The sequence below is a fragment of the Miniopterus schreibersii genome, assembly GCF_964146895.1.
Source record: "Miniopterus schreibersii genome assembly, chromosome: 17".
NCBI classification, from domain to species: domain Eukaryota; kingdom Metazoa; phylum Chordata; class Mammalia; order Chiroptera; family Miniopteridae; genus Miniopterus; species Miniopterus schreibersii.
This window is the reverse complement of record NC_138117.1, coordinates 18,345,501-18,364,827: the sequence shown is the minus strand read 5'-3', so window position 1 is coordinate 18,364,827 and position 19,327 is coordinate 18,345,501. Positions and strand designations below refer to the sequence as shown.

Below are 19,327 nucleotides of genomic sequence, written 5' to 3'. Positions count from 1 at the left end.
AGAAATTAATGATACAAAGGAAACTGGGAAATTCACAAATATGTTCCTCATATGTGAGAGGAGTAGGAAGAGATTATTTTCTCACGGTGGATACATTCATGGAAGATAGAACCGTAATGAGAAAGGATATTCAGGAAGTTAAAGAGTTCCGAGGTATGTGATTCTTTGAAGGGGACACCAAAGCTGAATTATTCAATAGGTGGACTATGCAGGTACAAGGGGACTAGCAGACAGGGACAAAAGGAAGGGAGGGAGGAAGGGAGAAAAAGAGAAAGGGAGAAATTATCCCAAATTTTGATGATCAGAGAAATCTAGAATGGGGCTATTCTGTTTCGGAATGCATGTATTTTTGTATCGTGTGGCTTACTCGTGTCGTTTTTGTGTCAGGTGACATGTGAAGTGTGAGCTAACCTTTCAGTTCTGAGGGACACATTGAAGACAAGCGGAGGTGACTAGCAAACCCTTTAGTGGCATGGACAGTGATGGGAGAGGTCAGGCGTCCCACTTGTCTGACCTAGTGAGGCACAGTTTATGTTTACAAAGATAGTTCTGGCCTTTCAAGTATTTAAAACAAAACTTCATACCTGGGATAAAAGTGTGAAAAGATCTGAAAAGCTTCGCTTTCTTCAAGCCTTTGGAAAATGACATCGTTACTTGCTGTGTGTTGTAACCCTTGTCTCTGGGGCGTGTCTGCTCGTTTACTATTAATAAGAGAGACTATTTTTTAAAACACTTTTTGGGAAAAGCTATAGCCCTGTGATGACTGGAAACAGACAGCAAATCAACATGTCTCAGTTCCCAAGACACAGGGGCAGTGGAGGCCTGGCAGAGGCCCAGTAGACATGTCATCGCAGCAATCCTCGTGTCCCTTGCAGTTAGCGTGGGGTGTTGGGCGACCTCTGGCATGTTCCATGGCCATGCTCGAGTTCTGCCTAATTGGCTGTGCTCTCCATATATGACCTACTAAAGCCCCTCCTAGAACCCTAGCAGTTGGTTTGCTCTGTGCTGTGTTTTGGAAACAACACTTTTGGCCACTTGCAACAGAGGTGGTCAATTAGCAGGAGCCATCTGTATGGGTGTTGCCGCCTATTTCCTCGAGCTTCTGCGGTAAGGAACTGCCCCAGACTGTGCTGCACGATCAGTGCTTGGTATAAATCTGATATCCTACAACTTTCTCCCATAACGATTCCACTTTCATGAATCTACAGCTGTCTTCATACCAGGCCCAAACATTTGAACGAGAGGTTAAAACATTTAGCCCTCGCCCGGCCGAGCGTGGCTCAGCGGTTGAGCATTGACCTGGGATCCAGGCGATCAGGGTTCGCTTCCCGGTCAGGGCACATGCTCAGGTTGCGGGCTTGATCAATGACTCTCTCATCATTGATGTTTCTAGCTCTCTCCCTCTCCTTTCCTCTCTCTGAAATCAATAAAAATAAAAAAAAAATAAAAAAGAGCAGGTGGTACCATGTGACCTGTGATTCTTCTGTGCAGATACAGCCAGATGCTAGAATGTGTCAGTAGGATGGGGCTCTTAACTGGTCAGCAATAAATAGTCATCTGGACATTGCATTTTTGAGAAAAGACCTGAGATCAATGTGAGGTATAGTGGGAGGAGATGTTATAATTCTTGTGATAGGGCCTGGGGATTACTGAATGGTAAAGTTGGCATGTAAAGGGCAGGCTACTCCTCCAGTGTGTAGACATGGTCCTGTCTGAAGGAGGCCTATTGCGACCGTCTGCTTGGTTAGCTGTGGCTGAGGTGACTGTTTCAGACCGAAGAGGAGACTTGAGTGAGAGGGTTGTGGAAGGGGGAGAAGGATCCTGCAAAGCTGGAGAGAAGGCCATGCTTGAGCAGCAATGTACAATGGTGAATGTTCTAATAGCCACATTAAACAAGATAAAAAGAAGGTGAAGTTAATTTTAACCACATATTTTCTTTACCCCCAAATATCCAAGATATTATCATTAAACATGTCATTAATATAAAAATTATTAATTTATTTTGCATTCATTTTGGTACTACGTCTTTGATATCAAGTGTGTGTTTTCCACTTCGAGCATATATCCATTTGGATCAGCCACGTTTCTAGTTCTCCATGGCCCTTGAGCGGCTGTAGCTGCAGACTTGCAAAAAGCTGAGTGGGTGATCCCTGAGACCCTGGGCACGTCTTCTGGAAGCGGAGGTATATCATTAGCACTATCAGAAACTTGTTGTTTTAGAACCTTGACTATATAGCCCTTCTCTAAGTAGTTCCTTCTTTGGTAGCCCTTCCCTTTGTTTTGTAAATGCCAGGCTTCAGTGTTATGTTATAAGTAGAATCCTGGGGACTTTATTTGTTTGGACCCCTCATGGGAGTACTTAGAATAATACAAAGAGAAGTGAGAAGTTAAAGGAACCCTAATGTTTTTCTTTGAGTCCATCTCCTGCAGGCACCAGACCAAAGAAATGCATGAGCAGGAGTTTTCAGTATAGAAAAAAAAAAGCTTAATATTAAATTGGCCAATCCGGAGACAGGAAGCTAATGCTAAAAGTCCAGCTCTCCGATATTGTGTGGGTCACAGATTATAGAGGGCAAAATGGCAAGACACCATGGGTTACGGGGTTTGTGTCTGTGCTGGCAGCTGCTTGGTCGGAGGTGAGGTGGTTTTGAGGCCGGCTCTGAGGTCTGTTCTGATGTACTTCTGTCCAGTCTCAGGGCAGAGTAGCCAAGGGAACCGAAATATAATTTAGGTCAAGATGTTATCTTTAGCCTGCCAGAGGTTCGGACGTTGTCAGGGCCAGGCTACTGTCTTCGGCTGCCTTGCCCAGGGGTTGCTGCTTATGGGGAGGAGGGTGGGAGCTGGGTCTTATGAGGGGCGGAGGGAGAGAGAGAGGGAGAGAGATGATTTCTAGGGTTAGGATTTAGAACTAAATTTAATCGAAGCCATAAGGACCCTCTGTTTCAGTGGCCTGGTGCTGTGGACTATGGATTACGAGGAACCCACAGACAGATGCACAAGAAGGGGCCTCTCCAGAGGGTCCCACTGTTCCTGTTCACTCAGAGCTCTTCCTTCCAGCGTTTTCTGTGGTGTGGCCAGGACAGCAGCAGAACCAGTGCCCTTCTAGGGCCTCAGATACATGGGTCCTGCAAAGACATGAGGACAGAAGGAATAAAATAAATGATAACAGACGGAAGAGACGGGCACAGAAACATCAAGCTGTTGTCTGTAATTCAAAGCCTACAGAAGCCACGTGCCCGGACTTCCCTCCATGTGGGACAAATAATACAGAGTGCATTGCAAACCTTTGGAAAGAAAAGAAAAGCGTAGATCAATAATTACAACATAAGAATCCTGCCCGCAGGCCAGGGCAGGTAGGAGCAACCACCACGCCTTTCACCAGCCACGCAGCAGGAGTAGATCCCGGGCAGCTTCAGAATTAATACACTCAGGATTATCATGGCCAGGAATAAAGGCAACAATTACACTCCTCCAGTCATCAAAAATAGTATGATAGGTAATTTAATGGAAAAAACAAAAACAATGACAAAATATAATCCTGTTGAGAAAGAAAATCCTTTTTGTCCAAACTTCATTGCAGACCAGGCATTTGCAAAAACGTCTTAAAACCTCATAGACAGTCAATTTAAAGTTCTTTTGGGGAGCCGACGTTGGGATCAGAGTGCTGCTTAGAAAACCAGCAATTTAGAACTGTGGCGACTTGCTGAGAACCTCCAATGCGGCAAAGAGCCCTCAGCCACTGGGGGAAAATGAAGTGAGACCCTCGGACGAGAGCGAGCGCTGCGCGCGTGGTCCCTGCAAAGCCAGAAAAGGTCGCAGGTGCGACACTGTCCTGCCCTTGGCCTGGAGAAGCTCCCGCCGAGGGCGGAGCTCTCGCCTCTCTGGGTCCAGCAGAACTCAGCCCTGAGCTCAGGCCTACAGGGCACAAGGGGGCCTTGTTCAGCGAGTCACAACAGGGAGCGCGGAGGGAAACCGCGACGCCCTGCTGGGGTTTCCCTGTGGGAGCAGGGGGCTGCCACACAAAAGGCCTTCAGAGGCCTATGCTTATCTTCGCTGCCTCCACCCGCTCCCTTGACGCCAAGAGAGGCTCCTTCAGAGAAGAGCATTTGAGTGGCAGTTGGAGCCACTATCTTCCCCCTCATTGTCTTTCCAACCCTGCCCTGGATTCCTCTGGACTCAGCCTGAGGACATGAGATTAACAATACCGACTGTGCCGCTATCCCTTCCTTAAAGCACATTTCTGCACATTTCAGATATACGTTCCTACAGAGTTTACTCAGACTGTACAAAATATCACCCACTTGTCTATAAGAAGAATATCCTGCATCTACCCACGCAGACCTCAGAGACAGACGCTGAGTGGGAAAGGATAAGGTATCTTTTTTTTACAGCCCCCCAGCCACGCTTCACACAGACATCTTGCTCAGAGGACAGCATTCATCCCGCATCCTTTCATGAGACCGCCTTTGTTGGCGATACTGTGTTGGGCGCTAGGGACACAAAGACACCTGCCAAATCCACCTGGAGGGAAGTCAGATCTTTGTCAGAATAAGGTCCCAACAAGTTATAGGGTTAAATGTGCCCGTTAAGGCCAGTGAGCTGCTGCATTACAGATATGCCCAGATAGGTGTGTGACATATTTTGGAGGAGTGACTAGTTTACGGAAACACAGCGAGAGCACTAATTATGAAAGAGAATGGGAACTTTTTGCTAGAGATTGCAGAACAGATTTTGATTTTTGTTTTTAAGGAACTTGCAAGGTACATATCAGATCCTGGAGACTGAGCTTGGAATCTAAAAGGTAACTTAAAGATAATCTAAATGGCCTCATCCAAATTAGAAACCAAACCAAACCAAACTGGAAGAGGGGCACTGAACTTGATATTCTTTAAAAGCCTCAAAGTGATCTTCACCAGAGTCAGAGCGTTCTTGGTCCTTGTACTGACTGTATTATTCAGCGTTGCTTTTATTTTGTGTCATCCAGGGGCAGGGAGGGGTGTGGTGTTAGGTCTTCTCAGTGTCTAGGGGGGCTGCCGAGGTCTTATTCCAGGACCTGCTGCAGAGATCTAATTTTAATTCATTTTCCCAATTAGTTAACTAATTTATTGGAGGAAGATATCTGTTCCATCAGAATATAAATCCTTCCTCCCTCTACCTGTTGAAGAGCTATTACCAACCTGTTTACTGAGTTTGGGACAATGGGAAAGAGGGTTTGCAGACTTAAAGAAAGGCTGGCCAGGCCCAGAAGGACTGGGGTTTCCTGTAGATAGAGCAGAAGTGGGGTAACAACAACTCCCAGCTGGAGGGCTTCATTGGGCCTAAGAGACCCAGCCAGCTGTCAGCCAGCTGGTCACCCAGGAGGAAGCCCAGGGAATGGAGAAGTGAGAACGTTCAGCAATGCGACTAAGAGCACAGCCACCCTGACCGTGGCCGGAAAACCACAAATGGAACAAGAAAAAACTGCCCTGAGAAACCTTTGAGAATTTGCAGTAAGTGCACAGTGTCAGTACCAGGGCTTGATTTCCGCACCGGCATACAAACAAACACGCTTCTTTGAATGGCGGAGACGCCTCTCCTTTGCTAGGCCGAGGTTTGAATCTCACCAAGCGCTGGGCTGAGAAAGGCAGAGCCTGCAGAGCAGCGTTGGTTTGGTTTGCAGGGAGGGTGTGGGTGAGCTTGGTGCGTGGGTCAGCCCGGCCGAGGGGTCCCTCGGCTATCCCAGCAGATGCCCTAGAGCTGCTGTGTGTCCTGCCGGCTCCCCTGGTTCCATGAGACGCGCCACGTTGTTGGGGTGGCTCCGAGCTCAGTTTCCTCATCTGCAAAGTTTAACTAATGGTGGCACTTCTCCCCCAGACCACAGAGAAGAGTAAATGAGATGCAGCCCGGGGAAATCACTTTGTAAAGCCTTAAGGCACTGGTTCATTCGTTGGTTGACTCTTAACCATAAGAACCACCCAGAAGGTCACTGTCTACCCGAACTAACTTTCTCTCTCTCCTTTCTCACTTCTGCTTTTTCACAGAACCAAGTTACATATTTTGTTATTAGAGTGGGTCAGTAAAAGTTCTATAAGGACACTGAGCTAAATAGGTTTGGGCTGGAATTTCCTCAAGAACCTTACGATCTAGTTGGGAAGAAACACATAAGCAATGGTCCTCATGTCAAACTATAAAAGAACAGTGGGGGAGATCTCTCTCCCCCCAGTGAACGATTAATTACTGTATTCGTTTGTTAGGGCTGACGTAAGGACGAACCACCACTGAGGGGCTTTTAGACAACAGAAATTAATTTTCTCACAGCTCTGGAGGTTTTAAGTGTTGGCAGTTTTCTTCTGAGTCTTTTCTCCTTGGCTAGGTGGCCTGCCTTCTCCCGTGTCGTCACGTCCTCTCCTCTGTGTGAATCTGTGTTCCAACAGTTTCTTATAAGGACACTAGTCCTTTTAGATTGGGGCCCACCCTAAGGACCTCATTTTAACTTAATTTCCTCTTTAAAGATCCTCTCTCCAAATACACTCACATTCTCAGGTACTGGGAACTGTAACACTTCTCCCACATATGAATTCTGGGGACACAATTCAGACCATAACATTTATCAAATAAATGGTGTAGAGTAGGGGTCTGGATACTGCCTAACAGAGTCCTTGATGAGCCACAAAGGGACTCTGTCCCAAAGGCTTAGACAGACCCAAACATGCAAATCCTCCTCTGGTTCTTTCGGTGATAGGCTGCTTGCAAATTAGTGCTATTTATCTATCGACTAGTTAGATAAGGTCAATGACTCCTGGTTCACTTTCATGTCTACAGGGTATTATATCAAATACTCAAATAAAATGAAAAAGTTCAAATAATCATTTGAATAAATGACTTTGCTTATGGAAAACAGTAAATAAGTTTGTTGCAATTTAATTATTTTAATCTTTCTCTTCTTATTAGTTTGGAATGGGGAGGGTCCACGGGTGTGAAGACTTTTGCTTATAAGTGGGCCATGGGAACAGCAGGCTTGGATAAAAAATGCTGAACCGTGTGGCAGGAGAGATCATAGGAAACTTGGTGGTGTGGAGCCTCTTTATAGAGGAGGTGGCTCTCAAACTGGGGACTTGAGTGGATCAATACATCAGTAAATCCAGTTCTACTGGCTGCACAGAACTTCTCTATCGAGTTTTATATAGTATTTTTACAATAGTTCTAAATAGTATTTTTCTACATGTATATACCACAGTCTGTTTAAAAATCCACTGTTTTTGGATACCCAGGCTGTTTATAGCTTTTTACTCAAAAGAGCACTGCAATGAATATCGACAATATGAGTTTTAGCTTTACATTTGAATTCTTTCCTGTAACCTAGCTTTTTTTAGTATGAGCGAAGGTTTTGCTCTCTGGACCTATGATAACATTCATGGCTTAGTTTCTGGTGCTTGGTCGTCGGGATGATATTCAGCTGCTGAGCTGGTGTGACTCTTACACACACTCCGTCTCTCCTGACACATCCCCCCCCCCACCCCAATGGCTGGTTTGCTAGATGGGGACACAAGCAGAAGGAAGGAGCAGCAAAATCAAAGGCTAATGCAACCCTGGAGCCTGGAGTTAGGTAAGCATTGAGCGTCTGTAAAGAAAAGCCTTTGACATTCTAGGTAGGATCGAATCTAGTCAGTGTAATCTAGCCTGCTGGCCACAAAAGTAAAATAGAGAATTAAGGGAACTATTTCGACACCTCCTGCTAAAATCTTGAATAATTTAGCTGAGGCCTCTGTAATTTCATTTTCTACAATATCAGTTTCAGCTTAATGCCTATTCTACAACAATTATTTTTTTCCTTTTGAATAAGTATTTCGGAGACAATCATGGGATGAGTGCATATTTGGTTCACAGAATGAAAATTAAGTACAATACTTTTCGTCATGGTTTTTCCCCATCTGTTTGGGTTACTTCCTAAGTATTTACAGATTAAATTCTGAAACTAATTTTTGACTGATACAACCACTGGGAAATCAGAATTTGCCATATTAAAATGGAAGAATTGCCTGTACTGTATTTTATTTTCGTTAAACTGAATGAGATGGGAACTTCCCAATTAATAGTGAAGCTCTGCCCTTGTAGCTCGAAAGTAAATCCAGTTCTACTGGCTGCACAGAACTTCTCTACATAAGCCACATGTAAATGAATGTGCTGTGTTCCAATAAAACTTTATAGACATGGAAATGTGAACTTTATTTCATTTTCATGTGTCATAAAATAAAATACTGTTCTTCTTCATAAGTGTAAAAACCATTCTTATCTCACAGGTCTTACAGAAAAGGTGGTGGGCCATAGTTTGCTGACCCCTAACCTAGCAGAACTGCGAAATTTCAAATATTTACCACTATCCTTTCTTAGGTATAGGAAATGGAAGGGCAATTGGTTCACAGATGAGGCATACCAGACAGAGAGTGGGGTCTTCCTGCTTTAATGATCTCTAGAGACTGGCTATGGCCAGCTAAGCCTAGGACTGTGTTCCCCCACCACTCCCGGTTGCACTGGTGCTTATTGAATGATGGCTTTCAAGGGCCCACAACATGTTTTGAATGAAAAAAACACCTGCTTACAATGCCAACCAGGCTCAAAGGCAGAAAGCATAGCTAATGAAGTCTTTCCATCCAAGCAGGCCTTTCCGGTAGTGAAACTAAATAAACAGCAGCATGTACTGATGAATCTTTTCACATTTTTACTTAAGGGCACGACACGGTGACCACACCTGGGAACTCTTCCACTCTGAGCTGCTGTACAGCAGAAACCAGCACACTGCCCAGGCGGGGAAGCTGTCTCATAAGTGTTTCATGGAGTGGGGCCACAGCTACCGTTGATGGTGAATCCTACTGCTTTAAATGGATTTTTAAATCCCATTTTTAAGACTTGTTTAGAAAGTAACAGAAATAACCTGTATTTTCTTAGGACTTTTGCGACACCTACAGCATCATCATCATCAACATCCTCATGAACACTCTGTTTTGAGGCAGTGTAGTGTCTGGAACAGTGCTAAGTACTTTTAAGTCCTAGAACAACCCTATGAGATCCACTCACCTGTTTTCTTCTTAGCCTCCTATGTTTTCCTCTAGAATTTTATGATTTCAGGTCTTATATTTAGGTCTTTAATCCATTTTGAGGTTACTTTTTTTGGTATGGTGTAAGATAGTGGTCCAGTTTCATTCTTTTGTATGTAGCTGTTCAGTTTTACCACCACCACTTCTTAAACTACCCTCTCCCATTATATATTGTTGACTTCTGTCATAAATTAATTGACCATATGTGTGGTTTTATTTCTGAGCTCTTGTTTTGTTCCCCTTTTCTGTGTCTGTTTTTGTGCCAATATCATGTTTTGATTACCATGGCCTTGTAACAGTTTAAAATCAGGAAGAGTGGTGCCTTCAACTAATTATCTTTCTCAAGATTGCTTTGTCTGTTTGGGATCCTTTGTGGTTCCATACAGATTTTAGAATTGTTTGCTCTATTTCTCTGAAGAATGCCATTGGAATTGCAATAGGAATTGCATTGAATCTGTATATTGCTTTGTGTAGTACGTACACTTTATTAGCTCTTCGAATCCATGAGCATGGAAAATCTTTCCATGTGTCTTCAGTTTCTGTTGTCAGTGTCTTCTAGTTTTCAATGTACAGGGTCTTTCACCTCTTTGGTTAAATTTAGTGCCAGGTATTTTATTCTTTTCGATGCAGTTGTAAATGGGGTTATTATCTTGATTTTTCTTTCTGATAGTTTATTAGTATATAGAAATGCACCTGATTTTTGTGTATTGATTTTGAATCCGGCAACTTTACTGAATTAGTTTATTAGTTCTAACAGTATTTTGGTGAAGCCTTTAGGATTTTCTATATATAATATTATAACACCTGCAAATAGAGGTAGTTTCACTTCTTCTTTTCTGATTTGAATTCCTTTTATTTCTTCTTTTTGCCTAATTGCTCTGGCTAGGACTTCCAGCACTCTGCTGAATAAAAAACGGTGAGAGTGGGCATCCTTATCTTGTTCCTGATCATAGAGGAAAAGATTTCAGCTTTTCACTAGTTGAGTATGATGTTAGCTGTGAGCTTGTCATATATGGCCCTTATCATGTTGAGACACATTCTTCCTATATCTATTTTTTTTTTAAAAAAATGTTTTTACTGATTTCAGAGAGAGAGAGAGAAATAGAAACATCAATGAGGAGAATCATTGATTAGCTGCCTCCTGCACACCCTCTACTGGGGATCTACCCTGCAACCGGGGCATGTGCCCTGACTGGGAATCGAACCGTGACCTCCAGGTTCACGGGTCGATGCTCAACCACTGAGCAACACCAGTGGGGCTCCAGTTCGTTTTTATCATGAAAACCTCCTTTGATCTCTCATTTTTTCTTAAGAATAATAATAACCAATACTAGCTAGACCTTAGCACATGCCAGACACACAGAACACTTTACAAACATTAACTCACTTAATTCTCATGATCACCTTATGAAATAGGTGTTATTAGTATGCTCTTCAGATGGAGAAACTGAGGGACAGCGATGGAGGCTCTATTTCTAGACTCATCTCTATCCTGGTAGGTCTAAGGCACAGAGGGTCCCCAGTTTGTTAAGTCTCATTTGGGCAGAAGAACACAGTAATTCTGGACACAGAATTGGGTTCCAATCTCAGCTACACTAACTGGCTCTTTGAACTTGGAAAAATTACTTAAGTCTTCCAGTACTTCAGTTTCTTGATCTGGAAAAATGAGCAAAATACCATCTACCTTATGGAGCTCTTATATATGTTACAGAGCACACAGAGCAGTCCCTCCCCGTCGTGAGCACTGCATCATTTTGTTTTACCACAGTTGAAGTCAACCCATTGAGCTGTTCCCCACCTCTGATGACGACTTATGCTGATGTCATCCATTTTTTCTAGTCAGATTAGGATGTGCAAATTGCCAGTTATGAAAACAGTCTTGGGGATATATAGTACAGCATGGGGAATATATAATATTGTGATAACTATGCATGGTATCAGATAGGTACTAGACTTATCTGGATAATCACTTCATAATGATATAAATGTCTAATCATTATGTTGTACATCTGAAACTAATCTAATATTGTATTTCAACTGTAACTGAGAAATAAAAATTTAAAAAAATAAATTAGCCCGGCTGGGCGTGGCTCAGTGGTTGAGCATCGACCTAGGATCCAGGCGATCGGGGTTCAATTCCCGGTCAGAGCACATGCCAGGGTTGCGGGCTCGATCAATGACTCTCTTTCATCATTGATGTTTCTCTCTCTCTCTCTCTCTCTCTCCCTCTCCTTTCCTCTCTCTGAAATCAATAAAGATATATTAAAAAAAAATTTAAAATGCTATAATCAAAATGGTTTGCTTAAAAAGGTATCAGGCCTGATTTTCTTGGAGTTCTACCAAGGGTTCAATGAACAGGTAACACTAAAGTTATTGAGGACACAGGAAAAAAATGAAAGACTTTCCAAAGTAGTCTGTCAGAACAGTCTAACTCTGATACCAATACCAGGCAAGGTGCACAAAAAACAGACAAACAAAACAAAGTCAACTTATCAAGTGAAATATAGTAGTGAACTAAAATGACACATTACGGTAAAGTAGGATTTAATGATAAAATGCAGATATGGTTGAATAATTTGAAATTTTAAAAGTAATTTAGTACTTTGTTAAATAAGAACAAAAGAATTCTAGGAAAGAAAAGCAATACCTTAATTTTAATGCAAGCTACACTAACACTTAATAGAAATGCTTCTAACCTTTCATTGCAAAATAAAAAGCAAGGAACATGTGCCTTTATCATAACATTCGTGGTGGTCCGAACCAATGCAATAACGAAAGAATAGGAATTGAGAGGCAGACATATTGTCAAAGAGAACAACTCATATATGGATGTCACGACTGCCTATTTAGAATCAAAGTGAATCAATTGAAAAACTATTAGAAGAAACATTAAAAAGAGTTCAGTAAGGTGACTGTATATAAGAAATTAAAAACATTATTACATACAAACAAAACATGTTATAAAATGTAATAACAAAAGGATCACATTCAAAATCAAACCAAAAAATATGAAATACCAAGAAATAAACTTGGCCAAAAATATGAAAGATTTATTTGGTAGTCCCTTCTTATCTGCAGGTGGGACAGAGGATGGCCCAAAATTTCATCATGCTATTCAGAACGGCAAGCAACTAAAACTTATTATTTCTGAAAATTTCCATTTAATATTTTCCAACTACTGAAGCCACACATAAGGGAGGACTACTGTACAACTAAAATGATGAAGAGCTTGACTGAAAGACATAAAAGATCAGAATAATGAAGGGACATATCAAGTCTTTGGGTAGAAAGAGTCAGTGTGTGAAGATACCACTCTTTCTTAACTAAAACTTTCAAATCCCAAAGAATTTTAAAAATAGAACTTGATAAATTAAAGCTCATCTAAAAAAGTAAACATGTTCAGGAAGTGCCAAGAAAAATTTGAGACTAATGATGGTGGAATTCACAACTATCCACATTATGGACAAATGATTGATGGAACAAAAAATTCCAGTAACAGAATTACACACACGAAATTTCAAATTAATAGAGGTTAGTTTATTTAATAGAAAACGATGTAGCAATTAGCTATTCATTTGGTAAAAAAAATTAGAGGACTAACACATGGATCTGGGTAATAAATACATGAAAAATTGCTCATACCTCACTAGGAATCAGAACATGCAAATTAAAATAACTATTGCTGATCCAATTGGTAACAATAAGAAGTGAAAATATGCAATGTTTTTGAGGATGTGAGGAAAATTGGCCCATTTCATGCATACTTGGTGAGAATACATGTTTTTGGAGGGCAACTATGTTGACATACCGAAAAAACAAAAAACAAACAAACAAACAAAAATGACCTTTGATTTAAAAATTTCACTGCTAGGAGCCCATCTTACTTAGAAATATAAACGGCAGTACTATGCAATTGCTGTATCTGGGAACAATTTGAATGTTTATAGTTGGGTAATGGTTAAAAATTCTCATAGACTTGTATTATGTGATTGATAAATATGATAGTTCAGATGTGTATGTACTAATGTGGAAAAATTTGTAGGAGACTAAATTAAAAAATAACATAATCCCATCCCATCCCACTGTGTGCCCACAAGCGTTTATTGCATAGGGAAGTGTCCTAGAGGATACATACCAGACTGTTAACTGTGGCTGCCTCTGGGAAAGGGAACGGAAATGTGGGAAAGAGGGCGGAGAGCAAGGGCTCATGGCAGGGTGTTCACCTTGGACTTAAATTGTTAAAATACACAATCACTTTATAAAAATGGCTTTAAAAAGTTTAACAACAACAGAAAAGTTGGACTAGTACAAGGACTGCTAGCTTCTTCACTTGTTTTATCCTAAGCAGCGCCAGGGGCTTTACTTTTTCACCCATTTTGCATATGACTTCTCAGTAAGATTTTATTTAAACACAGGGTTGCATAATAAAGCTTTTTTCTTTTTGGAACACTAATAACCTGTAAACAGGTCTATAAATCAGTTATATCTGTGTGTGATTAGTGGGCAGGAATGCTTAAATCTTGGCCAGGCTTCCTGTTCTACTCATATAAGTCATGTATGTATGTTCAGGAAGACAAATTAATTTTATTATGAACAATATACAAGGTAAGAAAATGTATTGTGGAAAAAGTGTATGAATAAAAGGTTAAGTGACAAAAACTAAAAAAATAACTGATTTTGGAAATCTGCTCTTACCCCTCCACTTTCCATCCCAAGTGGCTAAGTCAAGTCAGTCACATTCTAGTTCTAGGGGCCACAGAGAGAACTGTTTATGACCAACGCTGCCATAATGTAAAAACTGGTGACAAGTTTATGATATATACATTAATGCTCATGATGGAAAAGTATAAAAACTGAGAACACTGACAGATTTTGATGTTGCAAATAAAAAATTAACTTAATCTTTAATTACCAGTGCAATTGCTACTGTGCTGCAGGCAATCAGGCCTACACCATAAAATTTCGACACTAAAATTACCATTGCTTCTCTAGTCTCCAGAAAGGTGTTTTTGACTTAATAGTTACTTTTTCCAGTACTCGCTGCAAATTCCTCAATTTATTCCAATTCTTCCAGCTCTCCCTAGCCCAAACCATGTTTTATTTAACATTTAACATGCTCACATTATTAAAAGACAAAGGTCTCCGATCCCCAATAGCCAGAAAGTCCTGTCTGTCTCTTTACCTACTTATAAAAATGACCAAACACAATTTTTACACGAATAACAAAGCAACACACATTCTTCCTCCTTTCATTGCATTTAATAGAAAAAATATAAACCAGATTACAAAATATACTTCACTTTTTTTTTTGTAATGGAAAATTTAAAAGCACTGAGATTATAAAATAAAAGCAAATTCTAAGTGGAGCAAAGACATGAAAAGAAGCAAGTTTTACAAAAAAGTTTGGATAAATGTACTTATATTTTGGGAGTGGAAAAGATCTTTCCAAAGGGCATGAATCCAGATGCAGCAAAGAAAAGAGGCTGGTAAAATGAAAAACTATGTATGGCAAAAAATAAACAATAAAAAAATCACCAAACAAAAGAAGGGGTTTTTAATTTACCAAGAAGCATACATATGACTAAGAAGAACAATCCAAAAGAAAAACCGATAAAAGATAGGAGCCGTCAGTTTAAAAGGGGAAAACTATTTTAAAAAGGCACATGTATAAAAATATTGTCAAATCTCATTCATAATTAAGGAAACACAAACAGCAAGATACTACTTTTCTCACACAGACGATGGCAAAAATTAAAGTGCTTGATGATGTCCAGAGTGGGGGAGGTGGAAGGAAACGTGCACTCTAATCATAGCTCAGAATCGTTGATAACTGCGAAAAAACCACAACAGTCCAAGTGTCCACCAGTCAGAAGCTGGTTAAATTACGGCATACAGGGGAGATGAAATACAAGAGGGGCGCTAAAAAGAATGAGGTAGATCTGTACCTATGTACTGACATGAAAGGTCTCCAGGATACACTAGCGAAAAACACAGTAGGTAAAGGGGGACATGGAACAGGGCATCAACGAGGGGAACGAGTCTCCTGCAATTCCCTTTCGTACTCCAAAGGCATTTAGAGGACCGCTACCTTTAGACAGATGAGTGAAGGTAGGGGCTGGGGGTGGGAGACTCACTTTTCATTCGGTACCATTCGGTACTGTTTAGGTTTCTATCCTTACAAGTATAACATTATTTACTTCAATGAGTTAAATGAGTGGATAGACTATAACTCATTCATTCTTTTTTTTATATCTCCTCTGTATTAAAAATAACACAATAATTGTTTTTTACACACACACACACAGATGTTAAACAAAAACATATAAAATTTAAAAAAATACACACATAGGCACATATATACACAAACATGCTGACATTAAGCAAATGAGAAAATCTACCTTTTCCATATCACTCTCTTAATGTGTAATATACATAGTTAATATTACTCAAAAATCTCTAAGTACGTCATTTATACTCATTAATCTTCTCTAAGTTTCCACTTTATATGGTGATATAAGACTATGGGTCAACAGATCAGTGAATACAGAAAGAAATGTCAAGTGTCTCATCTAAATAATGTTCTGACCACCACATGATTGTCCTGTCCTTGCACCATCTCAGTTATGATTCAGAGACTGGTCTTCGAATCAGGTTCCCAAAATAAGCAGTGATTGTCTTCAATTTATTATTAAGAAAGTTTTGTTCTATTTCCACTTGTCCTCCAGGCCCAGCTAAGGATGCCACCTAAAAAAAAGGAACAGAAGAAAGTCACATATACACAAGCATGATTTCAAAATAAATCTTTCATTCACATGTTTCATCAAATAGTAAGACGACTTGGCTTTGTATTCAAGTCCTTCAAATAAAGGCATCTCAAATGTTAGCTCTTACTTTCCAGGTATTAATGCACTATTTGTTGGCAGAAATACTTACTGTTTCAGATCTGAAATATCAGCTGTGATTTGAAACCTAACATCAAACAGGCAAGTGCCTTACCCACAATTCCTTTTTGCCCTCAGGTTACTTTCACTATATCCAAATAATAACTATACGAAAATAAAAGTAAGGTAAAACTATTTCTAATGAACAGATCTCTGTGAGATAAAATAATAAACTATTTTTTATCAGTAGAAAACCAAGCAACACTCAAACATATAGACATTTATTAAAATTAGTTCCATTTCTAGTTGGTTTGGCTCAGTGGTTAGTGTCAGCCTGCGGACTAAAGGGTCCCGGGTTTGATTCAGGCCAAGGGCATGTACCTTGGTTGCAGGCTCGATCCCCAGCCCCAGTGGTCAGGGCACATGCAGGAGGCAACCAATCGATGTGTCTCTCTCACATCAATGTTTCTCTCTCTCTTTTCCCCTTCCACTCTCTCTGAAACGCAATGGAAAAATATCCTTGCGCAAGAATTGGGGGAAGAAAAAAAAAATTTAAATAAATAAAATTGGTTCCATTTCTCTGCACATGGTAAACAGAAATGAGATTTCTATGCTTAAGTGCATAAATCTTAATTTTTCTGATGACAGCTTTTCATATAATTTGAATGATACCTCAAGCTCCTACAAATCTGAGTTCCTGTTTCCTTTTTCAAATATTTACTTGCTGATTACAGCAAATATGATTTTAATAAGCTAACATGTCAACAGGGGCACACTGGTGAAAGGTCAAAAAAATTCTTCTGGGCATCAAAAGCTCTCCTGCATCACTCTTAGGAGAAGGCTGCCAGTAACCAGGTTCACTAAGTCTCGTCTCTTCCCTGTTTTCAGAACCAGATACTGGAAACATGAGGAATGTTCTTAAATTCAACAAGCTACATAAAGCACAACAGACCAGCGAGTTGGGAAGCCCTGGGCTAACAGCAAAGGTTTTGTATGTAGCACTATATGTGGCACCCTTCTATTTTTCATCTATATCGTGTACTGAAAATGTTCTCTGGGCAGTGTAAAAGGAAATATAAACTTGTGATCAGAAGCACTTGGCCTTCCCACTACTTACAAGGCCCATTTCACAGCCCTGTGGAGGACAATACATGTGGTACAAGAATGAACACTGTTCTGATTGCTCAGCAGCAAACTTTCCATGGGAGAAGCTGGCTAATAAACTGAATTTAGTTGTACTTAAAATGTTTCCCCAAATAATATTAGACCTACTAGTCTCCATATTTATAGTTTTCATTATTCAAATGTTCCCTTATATGGGAAGTTTAAGAAGTGTTTCCTATAAACAAGCCCTCCGCTCCTTCCGGCTTCCTTAATAAACTATTAGAAGTGTCATGACTGCTACAATTAGGAACCTTCCCTTCCTAGACACTATGTATTGGCTCTAGTGGGGGCCTCGAGAACTCTACCAATTAGAAGGATAAGATCTCTTGATTAAATTTAACCTCAATTTCTGTAAAGATACAACTTGATCACAGGTAAGTTTTATCTATGAAACTAGGCCAATTTGTAAATATTTTCCCACTTTATCAGAAAATAAAATACGTGGGGTTTGGCCTAACTGTTATGATGATGCCTATCTGGGGTTAGTCATGGCAGGGCCTCCTAGTTGATTTTTCAACACAATTCTTAGGGATGATGTTCAGTGTTGCCCTGCTCTCTGTACTGGTACATATACATTATTTAAAAAGGCAATTTAGATTAATCTGACCTGAAAAATCCAAATGTTATCATTTTCTGGGACTAGACATTTTAGTTATGAAATCAAACAAGGACCAGGACCCACATCTCTTGCCATGCCTGTGTGTGCCTATGACGGACTCCTCCTGTTAAAAATTTCACCCACAGGGATTGCTGACACCATTGCTGTGCAGCTTCCTTGGGGAGACTAAAACATTCTACTCTGTTCAGAGACCTCTATACACAGTATATATGTTTATTATTTAAAAGAGAAGGTTTCACAGTCGGAAAGCATGATAGATCCAAAGCTAGCATTGGCTGCAATTTTACGGATGTCGAAGGAAAGAAATGAAGCAAAACATATTAAGATATAGGCACTGCCCTGACTGGTTGGCTCAGCTGGCTGGAACATGGTCCCATACACCAAAAGGTGGTGGGTTTGATTCCCGGTCAGGGTGTGCATGGAAGGCAACTGATTGATGTTTCTCTCTTATATCAATGTCCCCCCCAAATCAATAAAAACATATCCTTGTGTGAGGAGTTAAAAAAAAAAAAAAAAAGATACAGGCATCAAGTAGATAAAATACATTTACCCTGGGCTCTGTGAATTGAATTTAACCAGTTCCCAAGTTTCTATAGTGATTTCAGGGAGATACAACTTCTGTCCAAAGAGCCTATCACACAAAGATTTCTAAATCATTCAATTCTGGAGTTTGATCATGAAAGTTTAGATAACAAGAGATACATGTCCTGGAATAACCCTCAAACAGAAAAAGGGAGTAAGAGATAAAGGTGATAGGGGACCTAGAAAAACATTTTACTAGATACAGAAAACAGATTCATCTCCTACACAGAAAGGTTGAGAGAGAAGGGGATTTATATCATCCAGACTCAGTGTAACCTCCCTAAATAGAAATATTATCCAGAGTACAAACCTCCCTGGATGGGAAATTAATGTTCTTCATAGACATTTCTATGGAGAAAATGCAGCCTGAATTTTAAATGGCAGACTCATAAGCTTTGGGAACCCGACCAGCTTTTAAGTTTAGATTGTTGCAAAATTCTAAATATTCCTTAACAAAAAGTTTACTTTTCTGTAACTGCTCTCTCTCAATCTTGTAGTAATATCTCTTCTCTTATTTAAAAAACACTACATATAAATTTTATTCATTTTAAAAAGAAAAGTTGATTTCCCACTGTAATTTGATCCAAATTCAATACCAAATAATATAATGTGCTTGAACTCTCAATTTCCTTTTTTACTTTTATTATTCTCTAGTGTCATTACTCCCTCTAGAGGTAGGAAATGTGAATGAACTACCAACTGTAATTCTGGCAGGTTTCTGAAGTAAATCAAGAACAAGAGTTAAAGAAAAAAGTTAACTTTCTCCTTGGGCTAGTGTTAATTTAGAAAAAAATTTACTCACTGTAACTTTTACAAGAAACAGTAAATTTGCTATTGTCATTCAAGTAACCCAAACAGCCTATCTATTATTTAATATAAAGCTCATACAGCCTCTTGTGAGACTAGTTATGGAGCATAATATTTACATGAGAAAAATAAGAATTATGGACTCAATGGGTTCAACCTTATCTGGGAATTTAGAATGCCGTTCTGAGTCACAGATATGA

At 40.0% G+C, this 19,327-nt stretch overlaps 1 protein-coding gene across 2 annotated transcripts in view; it reads right to left on the bottom strand.

The window, feature by feature from the left end:
- Positions 1 to 14,319: 14,319 nt before the first annotated feature.
- TGS1 (trimethylguanosine synthase 1) overlaps positions 14,320 to 19,327 on the bottom strand; it is a 31,631-nt gene continuing 26,623 nt past the window's right edge. For both annotated transcript variants that reach the window (XM_081116521.1, XM_081116522.1), the window contains exon 14: positions 14,320 to 15,818. In XM_081116521.1, coding sequence (XP_080972647.1) covers positions 15,696 to 15,818 — 123 coding nt within the window. In that variant the 3' untranslated portion in view covers positions 14,320 to 15,695. The remainder of the gene's footprint in view (positions 15,819 to 19,327) is intronic.